We start from the raw sequence: 22,883 nt of genomic DNA on the forward strand, positions 1-22,883 counted from the left end.
CAAGTAACACAAGGCGTACTTGATGGCTTTTTAAACTAAAATGTAGTTGTGAAAACGTTTTGATGACATTTGTTTCGCTGTATTCTGGCATGCTGAATTGCGGCACTCGGTTTTCGCCGTAAAGTAGCACGGGCATGCCCTCTTTAGCTGGTTAAACTAAAACTTGGTTATGAAAACGTTTAGATAGCAGCCAATAAATAGCTGAAATGTGGAATCATTTTTTCGTTGTGAGAAGGTGTTTACAACCACATAAACAGACAATTTGGCTTAGAGACACTATATAGCTATTTGTAGCTCATAAACAGTCATAACCACTTAAAAGCTATTTGGTTATGAAGCTATATTTTGCTGTGTCCTAGAAATCACAGCCACCTTAAATACTATTATGCAGTTAAATGGCATTGAAATCCATTTTACTTTTCACATGTACTAATACAGCAGTTTTGGCTGCAAAACATTTTCCAACACCTAACCTTTAAATCTTTAATAATGAACAAATTGAAATTATCAACCTCCGATATAAAAAAGTTAAAAAAGTTCAAGATGAGTGGTACATACCATAGACAGATCCAAAAATCAGTGAAATCAAAATTAGCTACTTATAAAACGAAAAAGTATGAAATAACTACTGTAGATGATACGGCTGAGTACACTTCGACAACCAAAAAAGCGACTGAAACTATGGACAATTTAGATAAAAGCCATTTCATTAGTGAGGTAAGTCTGTTTTTATACTACCTTGTCAAGACTTTGGACAATGATTATGTTAATATTTTAATTGATATCTACTAATTGTAGATAGTATAATTGTGCATATTTGTTCTAGGCTTTGTCGTCTCAACAGTTAGTCAAGGATCTACCAAACCTGTTACAGAATAATTTAGATAACGATGAAGAAATTGAAGAGCATTATCTATTTAGTGAAGACAGTGATACTGATGAATATGATGGTAGTAATATCTCCAATGAAACATTAAACGAAAAGTTAAGAAATTGGGCTATTTCATTTAATATATCACACAGTGCTGTAACAGCATTATTAGGCATCTTGAAGCTACCTAATTTACCAAAATCTTCTCGAACTTTGTTGAGAACACCTAGAGATGTAACAATTAAAAAAATGGGAAGTGGTAATTATTGGCACAATGGATTAGAAAATTGTCTTCTACATTATTTACGAACTAGTGATAATTATTTAAGTAATTTGGAACTAAGCTTTAATGTGGATGGCTTACCCATTTATAATAGCTCAAAAATGGAGTTTTGGCCTATTTTATGTTCAATATCAAATTTGCAACCCATGGTTGTAGGCATATACTGTGGTACAACAAAACCACCAAGTGTCAAGGAGTTTATGACACCTTTTGTTGATGAACTAAAACATCTTTTAAAAAATGGCATTTCTGTGAGCAAACAGCATTGGACTATCAGCATTAGATGTTTTATTTGTGACACACCAGCTAGAGCGTTTGTGAAAGGTGGGTACAATAATTACACTTATATAAAGTAATTTTAATATTCCGAGTAGGTGTTGTTAATTTCAACGCATACAGTGGTTGTACAAGATGTACTGTAGTTGGGGAATATAGTCACGAATCCCATCGGATGAGTTTTCCTAGAACCGACTTGCCTAGAAGAACCAATAACAGCTTTCGGGAAAGAACTGATCCTGACCACCATAAAGAAGATAGTACACCTCTAGAAGATTTACCAATTGACATGATAAAAGACTTTCCTGTTGGAGATTCGTTGCACCTACTTCATTTGGGTATTATGAAAAGGTGTCTGATTGGATGGAGAGAGGGGAAATTTAAAAAACATTCAAAATGGTCTGTGCATGATACTGATTTAATTACAAATTTTCTTCATCGCTGTAAAATGCCCAAGGAAATTCACAGAGCAGTGAGAGGCCTCGATACTCTTGCATTTTGGAAAGGGGTAGAATTTAGAACTTTTTTATTATATATTGCACCCGTTATTTTAAAAGATTTTTTGCCAGTAGATGTTTATCAACACTTCTTAATGCTTTTTGTTGCAATAACAATTTGTTCAAGTAGTAGATATTCAAAATATCTCAAAGTAGCTGAATCATTATTAGAAAAATATATAGACAAATACATAGATATATATGGACTTGATTCGATTACTAGTAACGTGCACAGTTTATGTCACCTAGTAGACGATGTGGAAAGATTTGGTGAACTAGAAACCTTTAGCGCATATCAATATGAAAACAAGCTTTATAAAATTAAGCGTTTGCTACGAACCGGAAACAACCCACTGGCTCAAGCAGCTAAACGAATTCAAGAAATAGAAATTTCCCAAAATTGTGATAAACATAAAACTCCTAATCCATTTCCAATTGTTAAGAAACAAATTAAATCAAATCTGGACGAATTGAAACATCGTCTACCACATTGTAATGAATTTTTTGCACATATAGAAGTAAATGACAGTTTAATGTTTAATTATGAAGAGAAAAATAGGTGGTTTTTAACAAAAAATCAAATTGTCAAAATGAAATGTGCTACTAAAGTAGACAATAACTGGTGTTTGTATGGTAGCCCTTTAAGGAAAACTGAGGATTTTTTTGAAACCCCTATTAAGTCAAGTCGATTGAACATTTTTATGTCGACATGTGAAGAAGAACCTGCAGTACTGTTTCCATTAGCAGACATAGAATGTAAATTAGTGGCAATTCAGTGTCATGATACAAAGGTTTTTATTCCACTAATTCACTCACTTATATAAAAAAACATGAATAAACAAAAATTTGTTACTTTAAACTTATTGCTAATTATGTTATAGTTGTCTAAATACCAAGATCATTGTTGTATATGATAATGGGCGCATTTAAAATCGTGTCATCATTGACTATAGCGTTTACATCTATTTCTATATTATCCATAGGTTTGGTAGGATGTACGTTTTTATTGTTATTTGCTCTAGTGGCACTGTTCTTTAGCACTCTTTTAAAAAAACTTTCATTTTCTTCCATGGTGTACCTGGAAATTAGATTTTAAATAAAAAAAATGCACATAAGAATAAATACCTTGAATCGGCCATTTTTATGACTTTAAAAAACATTTGTAATGTTTCCTTATATTGCAACATCGAAATCTTTTTTTTACCTTTGGTTTTTGTGGAACCGGTCCACGAGATTTCCATTAAGAATTTTCTTTCAAATATGGCATCTAGTACCATATACACTATTTTATTGAAATTTTTTTTACCATCAGTACCACCAATGTCAGACAATTTCTTAATCTATGAAAAAGATTATCAACTTCATAAATTTGTAAATATATTGACTTACTAATAACATCTGAAAGTCTTTATCTTGAAGTCTCTGTTCCACTTCGTTTAATTTGACAGTATCATCAATGGGAAACAATCCTAAATCATTTAGTGTGTCATCAGCACTTTCTATGAGTGGTTCACGATTGCTGCTCGCAGTATTTGCAGCCATTAAATCCAATAGTTTATCAAATTTAATATGAAGTCCTGCTACAGACTTGAGCAGTTCTTCTTGTTTTTTTTCTAAATACTTCAGTTTTTCTTCTATTGCTAATAAAAAACCGAGTAAAAAACCTAATAAAAATTTTGTTTCTTTAATTTGTACCTAAAGAATGTAATACAGGATTTTCGACCTCAAGTTCCAATGCTTTATCCTCGGCTTTATCACCAGGTAGAGATTGCACATTATTAATATCTTGAACAGAGTTAATTACTGTCAATTCCATGTTTGGAGTATTGTGGGTGTTGTTATTCATCAGTTCAGGTTCCGGGTCAGGGTCGGCTTCAGTCATTAAATGATTAAAATCATCTACTGCGATGGTTTTCATTACTGGATGTAATCTATTAATTGTCTTGCATAATCTGTAACTGAAACACATCTATTATAAGTATAAAATAATTGCTGTACATTATTAATGATGAGTTTGCAACATTAATTCGTATTTTCAAGAATGTGTATAATTTGTACATACTTTTCCTCATCCTCAGTGTCCTCAAATTCTGCTAGTATTTTCTCCTGATGTAATGCTTCTTTTAACGTCAGAATGTTATCCCGTTTGATTTGACATTTTGTCTTGGTCCATGTATTGAGATTCGGTAAGTTACTCGCATCCTTGCGAAGCGTATACGCTTTCTTACCAGGTCCAGGTGGCCAAAACAAGATCCCATTTTTTTCCCAACTTTGAGGCACCGCAGTTAACACTTTTAAATTGTCTTCAATGGTTTGTACAATTTTGAACATTATAAAGTGATGTAACCTCAAAATATGTATTGTAGTAAATTGAATAAATAAATACAATAGTTACCTTTGAAATAAAATATACCTAAGAGCACGATACACAAATACCCTACGAGTTAAAGAAACAAACAATGGTTAAAGTTCGCAAAAAAATCCGCACGGCGCACACAGATTATTTAGATATGGAATTGACAATTTACACACCTACAATTTATATAAGCCATGTGATGAACGCACTTAATACAAAAAAACCAACTCGTTTAGCATGTTACAGATTGGTCGAGTGGTTTCGTTCGGTGGATCTATAGGGTTTCTACAGTAAGTAATGGTAAACGTCCGGTTGAGCGGTTGTGGTTCGAATCCCGTCGAAGGTAATGTAAAATAAAATACGTAAGTATGGTATGAAGCACAATATACGGAACGGGAACGCAAGAAAGTTTAGTAAACTCCTCAAGTGTACTTCCTAAAAGTAACAGTAATAACGCGACCATTAAATTAAAATTGTTGATTTTTCATTACATTTTTTATTTTATTTTCATTTTTTTATTTTATCCCGCAGCAGCCAATTAGCTTCTGTGGCGTTTTGGCAGAGTATGAAAAGGCGATACGACAGCTTCTGCGATTTCGTCACAACAAGGTTATCACAGCTTCAAATATTCGTCATAAACGACAAAGCCAAATAGCTTTTATGGCGTTTTAGAAGCTGTAATTCGTCTCTCCATTCGGGCATAGAAAACGATTTCATATCGCTGATATATAGTTTAGACAGTCTCTGTCATAGACAATTTGGTCACGCTACCCAGCTGTCATGACCTTCTCATTATCAAAATACAGCAGCTTGTGTTACTTGGTACTAATCCGTAAAAACCCTGGTAAAAACGTTTCGATGGAGTCACTAATACATTAACGAGAGAAAGAGAAACCCACTCCAACGATAATAATTATGGTAAAGCCAAAGCACTAAAACCTTTTGAGGTAAAATACAAAGTCATAGAAGTAATGATTACCAAGAGAACTTGCAAGGTAATCAACTCAAAGGCAGAAAAAGCGTGCACTCTAGCAACATGACGAAGAAGTCGGTAAACGGCAAAAGAAAGAACTAGATGAAAAAACTATACTACAAGTGGTTTACAAAGAAGATACCTAGATGGCCTTAGGACTTAAATAGAATGTAACAATCGAACATTATAACAATTAATGAGGAAAGTTTTACTAGTATCTTTGATTTGGATTCTCTTATTATTCATAAAAAATACACAAAAAGATCGACTCCTATTTTGATACAATTTAAAAAAAATCAATCAACTGATATTTATCGATGAGTTGAAATATTCTCCCATTGATATCTGATTTTCTCCTTTGGAAGGGTTGATATAAGAATGAAGGTTGAATTTGATCGTTTTGTATTTTCCATGATTAATAAATAGTCTTATATCTGCCTTTCCACTAAACACACGCACGCTACAGGAAGGATCACAACAATTCAGAAAACGGGCAGTTTCCGTTGAATACATAACGTACGCACGATACTAAATTCGTCGAAAAATGTAGGCACTGCCGTTATACGACTTTCGGTTCGAACTTTTAATTCATAATGCAATTTTGCGCGATCTCAAAAGTGGCGTACACAATTCACAGTATTCGCCTTGGCAGCATGGGGAAGAATTTAGTTTACGCGATCTATAAAAATCCCCGCTCACAATACGTAAACGGCTATGAAATCAATACGCGATTGAAAAGTGTAGCCCTCTACCGGCATAGGTTCTCTTCGAAGATTCTAGTAAGCATCCCGCTCTCCCACCAGATTTTTACTTACATACCTCGCTGAATTTCAAATATGACGCGAACCCTTTTTCTGACTGCAACTTTTACGGAATGTGTGTCCTCTTAACCAATACAGACCCCTACAGAACTCACCGCATTTTTATTAGCAGTCGCCGTTTTACATTGTTTTATTGTCGAGCAATTTTTGTTTGTTTTATTGTTATGAGAATGTATACGTAAGGGTTGTTTTCTATGTCGGAATTTTATAATAAAAGGCGTGTTTGCTCCATAAATAAAGTTGCGATTTTTGTGCATGCATTTTGTTTCATTATATTAGGGGCAACTACCATAAAAATTTGGATTAAATTGCTGTATAAATCTTAGCGAAAGAGAAGTTATAAACTTAATTCCTGGCCCAATGGTGAACATCGGCAGCCCCACGATTTGAATGCGCCTGAGATTCATTTAATAAGTTTAAAATCAATCAATCAAACGTTATTGGATAGACAAGCCAAGCGCATTGCTGAAATTGCAAATTAACTACACTTACAGAACTAAATAAACCGCTAAAAAGCGACAGAGCACGTCGGTGTGACCCTCCGGCGTCATTGGATTTGACCCATTTTCAATAGGCTTGTTACATGTAGCATATAGGTCAACTGTGCACAGTTTGAACCAAATCGGTCCAAGCGTTTGACAGTTATCGTATCACGGACAGACGGACATAAAGCTTGCATCGCTTTGCTCTGTCGTCTAATAATGCTGAATGTTCTCTTCTGGTCGTTTATAAATTGTACACAAATTCCAATTGAAATGCACAAAATTTTACATTAGAAACAATAACAAATTTTAACCTTCGTAGCAGCATATCCACAACAAATACTGTTATTGTTACCCAATCACCCAAAATAAATAAATATCGCGTATAGATATCGGGAATACTGAAAACAGAAAACAGCAACAGCAGGTTTACAAATATTTGAAAAGAATGTTTGGCGCAAGTATTTTCAATCACCAGCGTCGGAATAAAAAGCATAGCAATTTCCTCACTTCAAATTCAATATCGGGAAAAACGGTCCTTTTCAAGGGTACCTATTGATTGATGGCTACTTCGTTAAGTCTTTTACGCACGATTTTAAAATTAGAATGTCGGCCTTATTGCCAGGTAAACAAAACTATTTCCTACAATGGCAAAGATAAAGGATTTATTCAAATTTATAGCAAATTCACGTTACATGAACGGGTAATAGTGTCTAAATATAAACCACAGTGTGAGCTTTTCCGTTTTCTCATGTTCCTGTCGCATTGGAGCACTTCGAGCTTTCGTTTTACAGCAAAATGTTTCCTACTCACAAAGGATATCTTTCAAATTGGTATTTGAAATTACAAACCTTGTTATGACAATGTTTTGCGTTTAAGCTTTTATCCGTAAACGCTTTAGCGAACATTGCGTACTAGGCACGTTCACTTTTATTTCCTTTTTTCACTATTATCACCTCCTAAATGGGGGAGTGTATGAAAATAAAATGAGGAAACCGCATTTAAACGTCTATATGCCATGCGAAATTGTTATAAATAGGTAATATTGGGGGTGTTATCAAATTTCCACATTATATCCATAGGTGTTTAAGTGAAAAATTCTTGATTGATTTCCCAAGTTATTTTACAATAACAGGGCAGGGTATCGGATTTTTGTGGGGGCGCTTCCATTCACGAATTTCGGGATGAAGCCAATGTCAATTACGAAAACAAACGGCACTTTCATTATAGTTTATAACATCTACAATAAAAATAGTAAACTTAATTAAACACAACATTTTCAATTCCGTTTCCATTCTCAAAAAATTGCCTGTGGCTAGCACAGATACCACCCGCACACCTGCACATGTGCCATTCTGGCATTTTATGTCTAAGGATATGTGTACCAAATTTGGTTCCAATCGGTTCAGCCGTTTAGCCGGAAATGAGAGTACAGACGAACCGACAGACCAACAGACAGACCGACATGTTCCCGCAATATTCTCAACTTCCCAAATTTTGCAACCATCCACAGTGTATTGTGAGTTCATGGAAATCCCTCGTTCTGTTGGTCCGGAATTTTGAAATCCTCCAATCCTCCCAAATGGGGGTTTACAGTATAGTTGAATTCCGCAGTTCTAATTTAGTAAGCGTGTACCTGAAACCATAAAACATTTTTTTGGACAGTAAAAGTTTATTTAAAAATAGAGGCTGATTAGCAAAAAAATAATGAACATGTGCGGTTTTAAAGGTTTATTCAAAACGATATGATCGTGGCGGGCTCTGTGACGTAATAAGCCCGACCAATCAGCTCCTAGAACCATTCAGATGACATAACGACTTGGCAATATTGCAGGAGAATAGCATTTATAACTTGCGTCATCTGTCACAGGCACTTGTCACTTTCGTGCTAGATGCAGTTAAACATCCCTCTCAAAACGTCAAATGTGACAAACGTCAGACCCTCGCGTAAGGTTGCCAGCTCACTTCTACGGGATTGGTTGGTAGGTTTGTGACGTATTTAGTCTGAAGCGTTTCAAATTCGGACTAAAAACACAGCTTTTCAATAATTTTTTTGGGTTTATTTTACTCGCAAATAAAAATTGAGGACACACGGGTATTTTTATTTTTAATGTACTTTGTGGATCAGAAATAAAAAATGAAGGCGGAATGACCCCATTCCATTCCATTCCATTCCATTTTGGATTCTGTAATATCGTTGGAAAAGTAAAAAAAAAATGAAACTCCAACACTATTGCATTGCTACTCGGTTTTAATATTCTTAAATTATGGCCAAGTTTAGTTCAACTAAGATCTATAGAGTTATGTGCGTTTTGAATTCAAAATATTTAGAGTAATATAAAATAGTTTAATGGAAATATTGAGAAGCTAAAGCTCGCGAAGAAACAAACTTTTTAATTAATTACATTAGATGGGGTTATTAGGGTGCGTAGACATAAATATTTCAATGACAGGTCGTTATCTTAAAAGGTATACGTATATAGAACGAACAAAAAAAGAACACAACTAAGTAATTTAACGATCGTGGGAGAAAAGTGAAAATAGACAAGGTCCTAAGCATCTTTTTACCACCTTTACGATGCAGGCACGCGATGTTATCTTAATTGAACTTGGGGCAAATCGTTTCAACCCACTCACATTACCTGCTAGATGGAGTCTCATTTGTTAAACGATTCAGACTACTACCATAGGGTGCAATCGACTTACTAAACCAAAACTCACGTTCCCGTAACTGCTTTTACGATGCTTTTTTAATTTTTATTCGCGCTCACCGATTACGTTTTAATACGGCGGTCTTTTTGTCATTTAATTCCTTTATTCCGGTTACGTGACGATAATATCGGTAGCTAAATTTTCTACGCCCTTTGTGTGCGCATCGCGCCAAGTAATTATTAGATAAAGTTGAATTTCACACGATATCTATACTATTAGGTATTACACAAGGAATATGGGAACCACACATTTCACGTTGCTGCTTATTTCTATTTCTATTTCAAAGGGAAAATGAAATTATGGTTTCCAAGTAGTGGATATTGTTTGTAGATGAGTTCCTACTCCATGTTGCATGCAACTAGTGAACAACGTTTCACTCAACAAAGGTAAATACAGGTGTGATTCTTTTCGTTTCATAGATTAGAATGGATTACCTTCCTTGCTATTTGTGAAACAATTAGATAATCTAAATCCTTTACAATCGTACATGTCCTAATGACGGAACACTCGGCTTGTATAGACGTTTCGCGATTGAATCGTCCATTAATAAATTAGGAGTATGAAAGTGCAGCCATATTATAAATTTTAGGATCAGTAATTTATATGCAGGTATAAATTCATAAATTTAATCTACGCTGTCGTCGGTATATCGATATTGCAAAATTTTAATACGAAAGATAAAGGACATCATATGATGTAGTAAAAACGAATATGAGATTTGCCATCACGTAAAGAAAATAAAAGTTTTGTTAACCATAAAAGAAGTGAAACAAAAACAAAAAAAAACTGTAAATCTTGGGCATGTCGAATGTTTCGTATTCACATACTAAAGCCTTATGAATATATGTCGTATACTGTAGCGTTATGTGAAAAAATTACGCAGTCATAAGGTCCTAAAGAATTTACGACTCCAGCGCTACCTACTTTCTGTGAAACTAATTATTGGCTGAAACCGAAACGAGTTAATTGGTTGTATACGTGCATGAGATTGGGTTTTGAAACTAGAATGGGAGCTTAATGGTTTCGCACGTGGCGAACGGATACCACCGGTAACACGTCGGAGAAACGGTCTCGAGAGATGTTGCGGGCAGTGGCGATCGAGAAAGCAACAAAGCACAAATTCATTAGCGGTAACTACGGAAAATCAAATGCAGGAAAGCGAAACAATATCCAATTAATGGAACAGAAAGTAGCAAAAAAGCTTACCTTGCAATTTAACGTAGTGGTACTTGGTAGAAATGTCTGTGTAAGAAAAAGCAAAAGCAGTAAATACAGTGCGGTAAACTCGAGGGTAAACTTAATGCAAAATAAATTTACGGAAAGTATTAAAAATTAATATGGTACTTGCCACTAGAAAAACATCAAAGGCAGAAGATGCACTCCAAACAACACTTTACCTTTTATAGCATTCGGCTATGTCATGGAGGGATTAACGTTTTTTCCAGTCAATACAGCCTATTCGGTTATGTAAATCCGCAAATTAAAAATTTCTTTAATCAATTGTGCGGCCTGCGGATGCGCTAAAACCCTGTAATTGGTCTCAATATTTAAATTAATTAAGAGCACTTCTTTTGAGACCCCTCAATCGAATGCTGTTTCTGCATCTCATTTAATCATTTACCGCTAATTACACTTAACTGACTGATAATGTTTTTAAATTCATAATTATAATTAACCCCCATTGTCTCTTGGAATTTCTCAGTTTAAGCTCGTTTTAAATTACCACAGGACTATAACGGAGCCGAAATTTTAGAATATTAATTCGCTCTCGTCTTCTAAATGATAAGAGCTTTCGGATACAACAAAAATAATTGAAATATCTTGACAGCTTTTGTTTACGGTAACGACGGCTGAAACACAACCCTTGTCTCCTCTGGAAGTGGGGTGCGTAGCATTCGGAGCCGGGACTCCTAGGGCACGCAATGCACCGCCTCGTCTGTTGCTGTTGCTATCTCTAGCAACTGGTGCTGTTTCTTTAAATACTTACTTTCCCTGTATAAAACTGGGAACATACATATAACAGTAAAATTAAATTAATCGATACTGATTTATTCTAATCACTATCGAATAAAATTATCTCTAAAATTGAATTACGTATCCCCACCAATACAAAAATAATCTCAGATATTCAAAATTGATTAAACTTGACCCAAAACTGTTAGCAAATTAATTAAGCGTCAAATTAAAACCCTCTAAATCAACAATGATCGTATAAAATTACAGGGTAGAATACACTAAAGTCAAACCGTCAAACGTGTTTTCTTGTATTTATCAGGAAACGTCAACATATACCTGAACGGTTCTGTTGGCAGTCTTCATCATCTTGTATCTTAACCTTACTTCGGTGATGACAAAAAATTGATATTGTTTGGCATGAAGATGATATAAACTGGAATTTCCTTTAAGTGTCAGTTGAAAAGAAGTTATTTAGTAAGTCGAAAGTAATAGTACATTATATATCAAGGTAGAGAAGTACAGTATTATTACCTGAGCACCAAGATTACATCTCGAGGCGATCTCGAGGCGCTTGCGCCGAGGGGTGTAAGGTGCGAAGGCAATAATAGACTTCTCTACCGTGGTATATATACTATTTTTTTCACTACTAGCACTGGAAATCCTCTAAATTAACATATTATATTGATAAGAGAGTTAACGGTTGGACAGAATTGTTTGTTTCTTAATTTAACATCTCAATCAAGTACGTGGAAGTACAAGTCAAACAGGCCGTATTTTGTTCTGTCATTGAGATTTTTCAAAGAGTAATTTCGTTCGAATTTTTTCAAAATGTGATAATTTTAGGTATGTAATTTCTCTGGAAATTACGAATGGTGGCAATTATTCGTTTTAGAGAACTTGTCTAAACGTTCATTGAGCGAAATTTCGGGTTGTGTTTTCTAAAAGTGACAGCGTGACAGTTCTCATTATTGACTACTAGCATTGAATAAGCACCTTAAAGAAGTATAACGCCCGTGTTAACTGATGAAATAAGAAAATCTGCCCAAGATTCTGTCGTCCATCTGTTGTGGGGGAAAGTGAACCACAAATTTAAAGCTGATCGTTACCGACTTTGCAGATTTCTTTACTTCTTTAAAATTCCAACGTTGCCAGATTTTTGGCAAGCGCTTTGAGTTTGAATAAACTAGATTAAAATATTGAATAAGCTTTTATTCAATGCGAATAACAATATTATGTAAGGGAAGATCAATCTGAAATGTAAGATCATAAGGAACAATAAATAAAGTAAAAAATGTAGTTTAATCTAATAAGAAAGCAACAAGAACTGTTCTAAGGACCATTAATCTTTACATAATAAACAATCAAACTTTATCTAGCTCCACATAAGGATCTGGTAAATATGACAACACTGTTCAACTCTGATAAACAAGGAAAACAAAGGCCCCTAAGTATAACTGGTTTCCCTGTTTAAAATAGTCATTATTTACCGCCCGAGGCCAAATATCCTTCAATATTTGTGGTAATTAACCACTTTGCAGTATATGCAACACACCTTACACCAATTTCAGGTTTTCCTATGTAGTTATACTTCTTTAAAGTGCTTATTCAATGCTACTAGTTAATAATAAAAAATTATTAACCACTTTGAACAAATGCCGAGAAAGCCTACTTTACAAGTGGAAAAAAGGTTAATAAATAATCATGTCATCAGACGCTAGTAGTGAAAAAAATAGTTTTCCAAAAATTTTTGAAGTTACAGATGTTCTTTTACATCCTCCAATTCTAATTCTTCTCTTTCTACTTAAATTTTGCTAATGCCAACCTAAAAAATATAGGTTAAATCTCGGGTTAAATCGACGCCTTTCATAGCTTTAGGGTAAAACTAGATTTTTTAACAGAAAAACAGAAAATTTCGATTTAGATTGGGTGAATATGAAAAATACGCACTTCCTCTTTTCACTTATTTCTCTTTATCTTTCTCATTCTCTTTCTTTGGAAAAAACGCAGAAATGCGAGTTAACCTGTCCTTTGTGACCCGGAAGTAGGTACTTACTTGAGAATCTTTAGCTTAACTATGTCATAGGGTAATAAGCGAAATCTATATTTTTAATCGGGGTTTTAAATACTATTCTATTAGAACTAAATTAACTACTAGTTATATCAACTGTTATACTGCTAAAATTGCTATTTTGATATTAGTATAGTTATACCTTTACACCATAGGTAAAATGGCCAAAACCACCGACTACTACTACTACTGCTTTAAAATAGGACAGTAATTTGTGAAATAATGCAACCCTTAAATTATACGCCAATCATGTGTCAGATACGTGTGCACAAACCTTTGCATTTTTACAGTTCAAGACCAAATGCGTCACAATGTAACTCGGAAACGTCTGTGCTTAGCCGACGTAATTGTTTCCGAACAGAATCTCATTTAACAGTCATCCATTAAACGTCACAAAATAGGTCGATCTGCACAAGTTATATGTACCACTATGCGGCATAATCCACTGGAAAATCTGAGCAACTTGCCTCAGATTAACTGAAAATGTTGAAAAAGGGAAAAGCGATGTAAAATGTCTTGTTCGCTATTACCATTCTGTAACATTAAAAGCATGTTAAACGATTCGTATGCTTTCTGGCAAGCCGCCAGAATCACATTCGATCATTTACCTACGATAAAAATTAGTTACCTAGACTATAAGGATTCCTCATTCACTTATCTGCTTAGACCGAGTGTAAGTATGTAAATAAAAAAAAGGTACGTATTAAAATACAAATGCTTAGTTTTTTCAAAGAAACAAGCTTAGGATCGCATTACATATTCATTGGCGACTCTTACCCCAAAGGATTTGTCCCTATAAACCTAACGTATTCCTGTAACGTTATACGTGTGTCACAGAACTACTCAATAATCCAACACTTAAATTGAACTCTAAGAAAATTATGGCCACGTAATAGAGCTTTAGTTAATGATTTAGGGGTTCGTGACCGAAAGTAATCGACGGAATCTAAATTTCTTATAGCTGTATTTATTATTGACGCGTTCACAGCTGTAATTGGCAAAAATTAGAGAATTACCCCTGTTCCTTAAGATCTAAAATGGATCTAAGTATTGCTTCTGAAACACTCTAAATTGCTTGTCGCAGATTCTTTACATAATCAAATTAATTATTGAAAAGCCGAGCTGTAGTCGTTCGTAAGGGTTATACGGATCCTCTTGCTGATTTAGATATCACAAAAACTAACGGTCGAAGAAAGGAAATGGACAATACAGCTACTAACGTAATGAAAACTTATAAAACTCGCAGGGGATTTTAGGTGTTAGAAAAAAGTGTACACCGTGTACCGTACTAAGGGGACTTTCCAGTTGAGGGCCCAAATGGCCACTTTTTCCGTAGACATTAAACATTCAGCTACCCCCGCATACATCCACTCACTTTTTTACATTAAAATATTGGCACGAATGTTGCACCCATGAAATAAATATTGCACCCATTCCACACCAAAGCTTTCAAGACGTGATGTGATCCCCCTCTTCCCCCTGCATGAGTTTTAGTAACTTTTCACGGCGGAAATTATTGCACCTAGATCGCACTCCATTGGTTGTAGGACAATGGGGTCATCCTGCCTTCATTTGTTATTTCTGATCCACAAAGTACATTAAAAATAAAAAGACCCGTGTGTCCTCAATTTTTATTTGCGAGTAAAATAAACCCAAAATAAATTATTGAAAAGCTGTGTTTTTAGTCCGAATCATGTAGAAGTGAGCTGGCAACCTTACGCGAGGGTCTGACGTTTGTCACATTTGACGTTTTGAGAGGGATGTTTAACTGCATCTAGCACGAAAGTGACAAGTGCCTGTGACAGATGACGCAAGTTATAAATGCCATTCTCCTGCAATATTGCCAAGTCGTTATGTCATCTGAATGGTTCTAGGAGCTGATTGGTCGGGCTTATTACGTCACAGAGCCCGCCACAATCATATCGTTTTGAATAAACCTTTAAAAGCGCACGTGTTCATTATTTTTTTGCTAATCAGCCTCTATTTTTAAATAAACTTTTACTGTCCAAAAAAATGTTTTATGGTTTCAGGTACACGCTTATTAAATTAGAACTGCGGAATTCAACTAAAGTGTAAACCCCCATTCGCACCCGAATAATTCGCTCTCGGATATTTCGCACCCGGACATTTCGCACCCGGACAATTCGCACCCGGACATTTCGCACCGGAATAATTCGCACCAGAATTTCGCTCCCCTGAGAGGGTATGTTGTGTACGGTTGACTTTTAACATAGAAAGTCGGCTGTGAAGTATTAAATTAACTCAGAGCTTGAAATCTCCAATATTACTCACCAATATCACGTTTTATTACTTTGTGCATGTAATAGACGTATACCTACATTTAAAATTTGGATACTTTCAATATTAAGGTATAATTTGGAATCGTGACGTCCATTTTGTGTTCAAACTCTAAATGGGATAATTTATTAATATTGAATAAAAGCTCTCTAAACCGTTCCCATATAATTTAATAAAACGAAGTGATACACTACATGTTTCGACCAACGGTCATCTTCAGGTGATTTACAAGATGGTAGAGATAATTGGGGAGAGACTACAGCTATAAAACTTACAATAGATGGAAAACAATTAAAAACCCAAAAGGGCAGTAAAACTGGAAAGGCCAACGACCATATCCGTGGTTGATTCCAGAGTAAAATTGAAATTTGAAGAGGTTGATAAACTAAATTTTTTGCAAGGGAGGGCCGAACCTAAAAACTAGCATTAGACGACGGTATAAGCAACGATGAAACTTACGTATAAAAAAGTCAAAAGGTCAAAACACGATATCCTAACTAATAAAATACCCAATTAAGGGCTTTGAAACTGGAAACCATCTGCACTTCCAAAATCAGTGCTCGGTTTAGCTAATCTTACCTTGTCATCGTTGACCCAGATCCTGGCATTGCATGTTAAACTAAGAGCCGATGGATCCTTCTTTGCTCTTCTCGCTCGACACAGCCATGATGAGCAGTTTTGGAGTTTAAGGTTCTTAGCAAAGAGGTACATGTATCCTTCATAGATTATGTATCTCTTTCCCCTTTTCGTTGTACCGAACTCCATTGTTACGCGCTCCGTATAGTTTGCACAGCCTAAATCTCATATCCATTATCAACTTTTTGTAATAAAACAAATTTCAACTTTTAGCCTCAGGGACAAGTCCATTTTTGATGATATTTTCGTTGATTTTGGCATTTTAATGGGGCACTTAAATATTTATGTTGGTTAAACAATAGCCATACAATTTGTAGAGGAATAAATTTTTTAATAGTATTTATGAGGCAAGAATTCATACGTACAATCCTATGTACCTTTTTAAATGGAATGGACCATATCAAAGCAGTAGAGATTTTAGGTCACTTTAATAGCATCCATATCACTCAAAATCTGGAATTTAGTACTTATTTTATTGTAATCTCCGTATTAAACATGAGAACACTTGCTAAAGGTACCATGAATGAAAATTTATTCAAAAAAAACAAAAAAAAGGTAAAAAGACACTCATCCGTGATGTAAATTGTCCATGCACTCATGTTCACAAGTAGACGGATGCTGCTAAACGCTGGTATCGGTCTATCAGCAAAACTGTCACCTGACATTTCTTAAACCTATTTACCCAGTTTTATTGTATGCCAATTCACAATCAAGGTTTTTTTCATTTGGAAACCTTTTAGCACGTACAAATAATCTTGCAATAGGAATATAAAAGTCTAAATAAAATTTCAACAATTAATTATTTGTTAATATCTGCAAGTTAAGTTTCCTAGTTCTCTTATCTTCAATGTCGTCCATTTAAAGGACACATAACGAAATACGTACCTTAAAAGAATCTCAAATAAATTATAATCATATTTGAACGTAAAACAAATAGATTCTTGAGAGTTTCCGTAAAATTAAAGAGATAAGAACTGTAAAGTAACGAAAAAAGCAAAAAATGTTGATAAATATCGTGAAAAAAATTGATCTTGCTATAAATTTATATGGCTATTATTTAAATAATATACTGAAATTGTGAAGATCCATGACTCTCAACGGGGTGCTTAAGAAGTTTCGGAGAAATAACACCAAAATCTACCCATTTATTATTATAACAATTTTTATGGGGAGATTTTGGTGTTATTTCTCCGAAGCTAAATAATATACGGTGGTGCATTAGAAACGATACATAGCTATTTCTGTAAATTAAAATAATTTTCAAAAAACGCTTTGGCACGTCAAATTGATCATGGAAGGAAACAGTGTCTAAAATAAAACTTGCCCACTAATGTTTTTGTCTCGCATCGCTGACAGTGCAACCCTTAAAATCTTAAATGATGCATCGTTGGTAAGGTCGCCCATCTCTGAATTCGGATGTGTAATTTTTTTGGTTTAGATGTTTCATTTCCAGCGCATTCGACGTTGCAGGTACAAGTTTTCTCTTTTTTATACCAGTTGCAACTGCATAATTTTGACGCACGATCGCATTAGCTTCTATTACATAGTGATCGGCCCGACATAGTTCCAATGACATAAACAACAGCGCGCCCTCAACTTACTTTTAAAATATTTCGAAAATATCAAATCTGAAAAATTATAGTCTCGCCAAATTCAGAGAAGGAAGGCCTTTCCAATGATGTCCTATCTTCCTTGTTGCGCAATTACCAATGCTAAGGGTTTTGCTTTAGTACTAGGTATGCCATACAAAAATTAAAAAAGGAAGTATATAGGTACTTAATAATTACAAACATTTAAAAGAAAAATCATCAATATAATAATAATAATAATAATAATAATGACTTTTATTAGCTACTCACAACTGAATACATGCATACGATACAAAAGAAAAACAAATTCTGAATGCTAGGTAGCTAATTGGGCGAAGTTCGACTGCAGTATCAACAGAAACTGCATTCGCTCTTCCACTTAACCCATTTCCCAAATATACATATAATGTTTGAAACGAAAGACTATATGGCTTCTAAATAAAACAATATAAATTGGTGTGCATGGTTGCGGCACAACTTAAGAATGATAGATGAATGCTGAGCTGACAAAGCGAGTTAATGAATGTGTGATTCGATATGAGGACTGAGAACTTGCTCATATAAAAAGACAAAATTGACAACGAGTTTATTGCAACTGACGATCAAGTAAGAATAGTTGGACGTACTTTTTAAATTTAAGAGGAGGCAATCTTTTACACGAGTCCGGCAAGGAGTTGTAAAGTTTCGCTATGTTGTAGCTAAAAGAGCGCTCATAGAGTGTTGATTTATGCAATGGAGGGGTGATTAACGCAGCGTACCTACACTATTTGAGCTCAGTCCGACCTTCTCATAGAGGTGGAGTCTTCCTAGAGATTATCGACCTGTTCCTAAAACGTTTCAAGATTTTCAAAACCCTTACTGTTTTGATTATTAACAATCTCTTAAAAAATTGCCAGAATTTTTCCATGTATCTCTTCAAACTATAAAATAAATAAGAGTAAAAAAATCAAAACGAAACTTTTAAGTTCATTCACTACCATAGTTGTAGCAAAGATAACGCAAAAAAATAAGCAGTTAGTGTAATTTTACTCAGTCACCAATAATCAACATATAGCCATATGTGTTCAAAGAAACGTAAAACTGGTTCTAAGAAAACTGGAAACTTACCTTTTCTGAACACCACCATAACACTAACAGAAATAAAATTTTTTAAAATTAAAAAAAAAGTATACACAAAATCAAAACCCGTGCTCAGATAAATTTTAAAATACCACTCTGTCAAACGTTCAAGAATGAAGATACTATACAGGCGTTAAAGTTCTAATTAGTTGTGGTCATACGTACTTAAACCTGATTTTTCGGACCTAATTACTTTTACCTTGTAATAAACCCTATTCATCTTCCAGAAATAATAGAAAGGATGCCATTACGATATTTCTCTTATTGTTTCTTTATGAAGTGCAATTTGTGTTATCGGGGTCTTTTCCAAATTATCCAAATTTAGTGCCATCTATGAAATGCATTGTTCTATTGTCATTTATACATACTCGTTTTGTCTAAAATAAATTTAATTCATTTCCTTTGTCACCCTTTTCAACTAAAGAAATAAAGAACAATTTTTTGTGTCTTCATTAAAAAATCTTTATGTAAGGAAGCGTTAAAATTACTTCCTTTTTCTATTTTCATCTTGATCTTATAATGTAAATATTTTTAACTGTATAGACTTATCACTTTGTTTGTGTTCGGTATTATATGTTGATTCTGTTTTAATATTAAGAGCGTCTCAAAAGTAGCGAATATTACACATAATATTGTAGATACCTATACTATAACTAGGCAAGTATAACTATTTGGTATTTAATTACTCCACAAAAGACGTTTCAGTTACCTATTCTTATTTTCTCAAAACGAAAGCGCAGTAGATAAAAATTATGTGTTCTTAAATTACAGGATCAGACTCTTCATACAACTTCAAAAAAAAACCAGCGTGATGATATTTAAGAAATGGAAATACTTAAGAATCGCGATGTGTTGAAAATGAAAGACCAAATAACTATTATTTGAAACATTTTTCCATGAAGTAGATGTTTACCAAGATGTGCACTACTACATACATTCTGTAAAGGCAATCGTCTAGTAGCCTCTTAAAAATATTTAATTTTAATAGGTAAACCAAAGATTTACAGAATTATCCGGGTGTGAATTAATCGGGAGCGAAATGTCGGAGTGCGAATTATCCGGGAGCGAAATGTCCATGGTGCGAAATATCCTGGGAGCGAAATGTCCGAGTGCGAATTATCCAGCAGGAGCGAAATGTCAAGGGTGCGAATTGGTCGCACACGCACTCCATTGCATGGTGAAAATAAATCCTCACAACAGTTACCAACTTCTTTACACTAAACCATGAAGTCAGGGCCATTTTACCATCAGATGCAATAACCCACTACTAGAGGTGAAGAGGCATTTAACAAAAACCGTTAACCTATAGTACCTAGTGGTATAGTATTCTGGAAATAACTCGTAAATGTCTAAAAAGAAGTTGCCAGGTATTGTTGATTTTTTTTAAAATTATTTTGCTGTAGCTGTACAGCTTACCGGGACGTACGTACAAATAAACAGACTTACTCAGCCGAAATAGACATTTAATTTAAACAATGAAAGAGTGATGTACCGCAATTTGTAATAAGAATAATACGTTACGGCAGGTATAAAATTTTAATGGATAATTTCCACGGCATATTCATCAAAATAAACATTAACTTCGGACGTGCGAACAAATGAGAAATATAATTTAAGGGTGAAACGCTTATATAAATTAGGCACCCCACTTCGTTTCCAGATATTATCTTAGGGTTAGCCTCACATTAGAGATGAACCTCACTTCATTGCTTATCTAAACACACTTTAAAATTCACAGCGGATAAAGCCGCGCGGGTAAAGAAATATCTAACGCGTTCGGGAGGTGCCGCACTTTCTTCTTTTTTTAAGGGGCGTTTGAAACAGTTTTAAGTCGCATGAATTATTTGATTAGAAGGGTACCGTAATAACAGCGCTTTAATTAAAATCGGCTTGTTTACGATGCTCTTTTAATTAACAGTTTCACATTTTACAAGAAGGTAACGCCAAATTAGAACGAAACTTATTCAGATTTTGGATAATGAAAAGCGTGTAAGAAAAATCGGGTGTTTCGTGTCCGAAATTCACGGCGGCGTCGCCCGTTTCGCCAGGGTAAACGAAGTGCATAATGTACAATTACAGCTCTGTCCGAAACACTCTTCGTGAATATATACAACTACAAAAAAAGAGGAATTTAGAAAGATTTAAATACATCTCGGTGGGCCCGAAGTATCTGAGAGAACAGCTTGTTGTAACGACAAGTGGATAATTGACAGAGTAACGAGTGCTGCAGAAGGCGCATTGCAAATGAGTTCGTCGTTATTACAGGTTTATAGGAGTTATAACGTTAATGAACTGTAAACGAGGTTTATTTTTAAGTATTTCAATTGGATTAAAATTTTACTAATGCCCCTGTAAATTGTAACGGCGTAACGTATTTGACTTGATAGAATTTAGAATGAGGCATTTCGTCCTTTTGCTTGCCAAGAATGAACACATTCTCGATATCAAACCATTACAGTGGGGCTACTACGTAATTAGGACAATGCCTCCTATACATGTGTTATTGTATCAAAACCCTATTCGATGAAGCGTTGAAAGTAGAATTGAAACACGGTTTCATCTTTATTAAGTGTAAAATGCCTATTTGTGCCATATTGTCTTTCCAGAACGCTGCTTTTCTTAAATGTAAACGTAGACACCGTGCTGTTTGGTATGCATATAATGCTATTATTCGTTTTAGTTTCAAACTGGGGAAGGAACACGATTCCCGATTTTCACATAGGGTACCGTAACGATAAACACTAGACATATACGTTGTGGCTAAACGACTCATTTTATATATCATGTGTAATACATAAAGTCACAGTAAAATTGACCAAGGAATCGAAATATGTAATGATATAATTTAAAAAAATGTAACTTTGATTTAAATCACCCTGTATAACAATTGCAATTTCGTTGAAAATATTTTTACGTTGCAACCTTAACCTCAATGCTCGTAACGTACAAAGAAAAATATATCCAAAAATTGCAATGCCAAAATCAGACCCGATTTCAATTAATTCGGACTTACATACCCCGTTAATACAGGGTGTTTTTTTGGGAGCTTTAGTTAAAAGTTTCTGGGAAAGTAAAATAGGTAGGTTTTTGAAAATTTGTACTTAGGAGTTACTCTGAAGGCCGAATCGATGTAAAATATTTTCAAAATGGCCGCACTTCCGGAAACACCGGAAGTAGATAGTAACTTCGTTATTTTAAATGGCAACCCCTATTTTTTATTGCATTTTTGGATTCTACGTGAAATTTCACTTCTTTTGATACCCATATGTCGTATCTACCATTTATGGTTTTTAAGTTATTTTGACTTTAAGAAAAAAAATGGCGGATGCAGATGGTACCTTGATAATTGATTACTTGAAAACGGTTGTAGTCATGGCAACCTATTTTTATCAGTGCATAGAGAATGAATAGGGCTTTCTTTTAGTGCACTTAAAAAAAAGTTAAGTTGCGTACGACCGCCCCTATGGATATCCAAATTTATGAAACTTCAAAGACTAAAAACTCAGTTTTTTTTTAATGGAATGACCATGTTCTTACTATTCCATGAGATAGAGAATCGAAATGGGCATATTTTGACAATACATGTTCCTATAGCTATCTTTAACAGTTTCTGACTTATTCCCATTCTATTGAATTGACACTATTTTTTTAGGATTTTCTTTTTAGTAGTCGGCCATGATTCTATAACAATTGAATTTTAAACAAATCTAGTGACACTAATCCATCCCCCACTGTTATAGGTTAACATAAGTTTTTCAAAAATCGAAAAATGACTCGCAGTGGTTTCACCTATTTTGGAATTTAATTGTTATTTATGGTGAAATGGGCAGAATCGCGGCGCGTGCTTTCCGTACATTCATTCGAAAACTAGAACGAAATTGTATGAATTTTTGAAATTTTGTACCCCTAATGCACTACAAACCGTTGAAGCACAAGAGCTCTACAA

The 22,883-nt window shown here is 34.6% G+C and overlaps 2 protein-coding genes across 2 annotated transcripts; one reads left to right on the forward strand and one right to left on the reverse strand.

The window, feature by feature from the left end:
- The first annotated feature begins 8 nt into the window (after positions 1-8).
- Positions 9-3,966, forward strand: LOC116177336. Its single transcript, XM_031496300.1, has 3 exons — positions 9-717; positions 827-1,478; positions 1,529-3,966. The coding sequence occupies exons 1-3, from the start codon at positions 490-492 to the stop codon at positions 2,749-2,751; spliced, it is 2,103 nt and encodes a 700-aa protein (XP_031352160.1). The 5' UTR covers positions 9-489; the 3' UTR covers positions 2,752-3,966.
- LOC116177345 lies at positions 2,704-5,102 on the reverse strand. The gene is made up of 8 exons (XM_031496311.1): positions 4,775-5,102; positions 4,460-4,718; positions 4,323-4,364; positions 3,990-4,274; positions 3,623-3,885; positions 3,317-3,567; positions 3,053-3,267; positions 2,704-3,005 (listed from the first exon to the last, which is right to left on the reverse strand). The coding sequence occupies exons 2-8, from the start codon at positions 4,477-4,479 to the stop codon at positions 2,813-2,815; spliced, it is 1,269 nt and encodes a 422-aa protein (XP_031352171.1). The 5' UTR covers positions 4,480-4,718; positions 4,775-5,102; the 3' UTR covers positions 2,704-2,812.
- Between the last annotated feature and the right edge of the window lie 17,781 nt (positions 5,103-22,883).

This window comes from Photinus pyralis, unplaced genomic scaffold, assembly GCF_008802855.1.
Source record: "Photinus pyralis isolate 1611_PpyrPB1 unplaced genomic scaffold, Ppyr1.3 Ppyr1.4_LG1, whole genome shotgun sequence".
Classification (NCBI taxonomy): Eukaryota; Metazoa; Arthropoda; class Insecta; order Coleoptera; family Lampyridae; genus Photinus; species Photinus pyralis.